The sequence below is a fragment of the Galeopterus variegatus genome, unplaced genomic scaffold (genome assembly GCF_000696425.1).
Source record: "Galeopterus variegatus unplaced genomic scaffold, G_variegatus-3.0.2 Scaffold553, whole genome shotgun sequence".
NCBI lineage: Eukaryota > Metazoa > Chordata > Mammalia > Dermoptera > Cynocephalidae > Galeopterus > Galeopterus variegatus.
In genome coordinates this window covers 586,585-588,850 of record NW_007726664.1, presented here as the reverse complement: position 1 = coordinate 588,850, position 2,266 = coordinate 586,585, and the positions used below count along the sequence as shown (strand labels likewise).

General features: G+C 47.9%; 1 protein-coding gene across 4 annotated transcripts in view; it reads left to right on the top strand.

Annotated features, from left to right (window-relative positions):
* The window catches only part of BCOR (BCL6 corepressor), a 27,241-nt gene that overhangs the window by 19,986 nt on the left and 4,989 nt on the right, over positions 1 to 2,266 (top strand). For all 4 annotated transcript variants that reach the window (XM_008570010.1, XM_008570009.1, XM_008570008.1 and 1 more), the window contains one exon: positions 1,261 to 1,427. In XM_008570010.1, coding sequence (XP_008568232.1) covers positions 1,261 to 1,427 — 167 coding nt within the window. The remainder of the gene's footprint in view (positions 1 to 1,260; positions 1,428 to 2,266) is intronic.

Below are 2,266 nucleotides of genomic sequence, written 5' to 3'. Positions count from 1 at the left end.
CTCTGCTGGACATGACTTGTAGGAACATAGTGTAACCTGTTTTCTGGTGGCAGATGTTGTATGTGTTTAAAAACTTTCTCAATCAAGGTAAGAAAACATGAAATAAATTACTGGTCTGCTTACTGGGAGCGGTTCATATTAATATTTTAACATGCCAAAGAAGTAAGATTAATAACAGTGATTCTCAGGCATACTGTTGACACAGAACCCGTTCTGCAAAGGGAGAAGGGTAGGCCTGTTTTATTTAGTTCTAGAAATGTGTAGGTTGCATATGTGGTATATCAGATTCCTGTCATTAAGTAAATATGGAAATATATTGATTCAGCCCTGAGTGAGGTGGAGAGTGAGGCAAAAGAGAGGGTGGGGTTATTGAAATCATTTATGCCATTTCTTGATAGTATATGTGGTACATGGAAAGAGCCTTCTTTTTTTTTTTTTTTTTTTTTTGTCCTTTTTTGAGACCGGCCACACTGCGCTCAGCCAGTGAGCGCTGTGAGCGCACTGGTCATCCCTATATAGGATCCGAACCCGCGGCGGGAACGCTCCTGCACTCCCAGCACCGCACCCTCCCGAGTGCGCCACGGGCTCGGCCCGGAAAGAGCCTTCTTAAACTATACTTAGCACATAAACAGAAGCATTGCCTCCCAGGCTCTGATTCCTGGCCTTTTCAAGGGGCATGAAGACCTGGCTAACCTCTTCTCCAAGTTGAGAAATGTTCTCCAGTCATTTAATCTCTTCTTATGAATCAGTTGTCCTTACTTTAGTTACCTAAATACATGTAGTCATCCAGTTCTACGACTGAATGAACTGATTGAGTGAGATGCCCTTGTACTTACTGATGCATCGTTTGAAATATTAGCAGCGGAACTCTCTGTACTCACTATGCCAGGCACTGGGCTAAGGGCTTTTGTGGCTCTCTAATTGCATCCTCTCAACAGCCCTATGCAGGCTCTGTTATTCTCCTCCAAAGGAGGAAATGGAGGCTTTGGAGAAGTTGAAGCATAACTCGCCCAGGACCAGGCAGCTTGGGCAGCAGAGCCAAGTTTCAAACACAGTCACCAGCCTGCAGAGCCCTAGATGACACTGTCCTGTCACCAAGCCCTTCACACACGTGTTTGCCCCTCGTCAAGCAAAACTCCACGGCCTGCCTGAGCCACAGTGGGTTCTAGGGCTTGAGGGTGTATGCCTTTGAACAGAGAGGTACCCCTTACAAGTTCATTGTGTGCTGATCTGATGGCCTTCCCCTTCCCCTCCCCACAGGAAGTGGTTTTGTACTGCCTGGAGAACAAGATTTGTGACGTGAATCATAGAGACAATGCAGGTTACTGTGCCCTGCATGAAGCTTGTGCTAGGGGGTGGCTCAATATCGTGCGACACCTCCTTGAATATGGCGCTGATGTCAACTGCAGTGCTCAGGATGGAACCAGGTCAGTGGTGTGTCTCGCTCTCATCCTGGCCCTGCTGGGGGGCACAAGTGGTGGTTCTCAGGGTATGTGGGAATCCCAGGAGGAAAACTGGAGAGTGACATGTAAGCACATTGATGGCCGAGTCCTCTAGAATTGAATCCAACAGACATTGTTGGCAAACTGAGATGTGAAGCTCCCAATCTTGGCTAATCATGAGATGCTCCTCTGGACCAAAGCCTCTGAAAATATGAGGCTCGCATGGATAATCAGGGGTATTGCCTTTTAAGACCCTGGCCTCTTCGTCACCATCTATGAAATCACTGTGTTTAAAACATACGTGAGTTGACAGTCCTGGGAGTATAGACAGAGGACCAACTGCCCCTCCACTAGTTGGGCAGGGCCTGCTGTCCCCACCCACATCCTTGGCCCTGGCCCTAGTCTTAACTCTGGTTTATTGGTCAGAGACCCAGGTCTGAGTCAGCCCAAGCATCTTCCTGGTTGTGTGAGTGGGATGCTGCTAGGAGGCAGGGTACTGGGGTTTTTCTGACAGTCATAAAAATAGCGAAGTGGAAATGTATTTGGTCTTTCACATTTTCCAATAGCATTCCCTCAGTATGGGACTGCAGGGAGTCCCGTCCCCCTGTCATGTTCCCCCCTCCTGTAGACATGAGCGGGAGGCCTCTGTCCCCTCCTGAGAACACACCCACTGGACCCTTGGCTTCTGTGGCCAGAGGGTTGCATTGACCTGTGTGAGGTCCTGGGGTCAGGTTTTTGGGAGAGTCTACCACTAATCACTTCCCTTTGCACCTAGTTTCTTTTCAGTGCAGAGGTGGCTTTTTTTTTTTTTTTTTTTTTTAAAA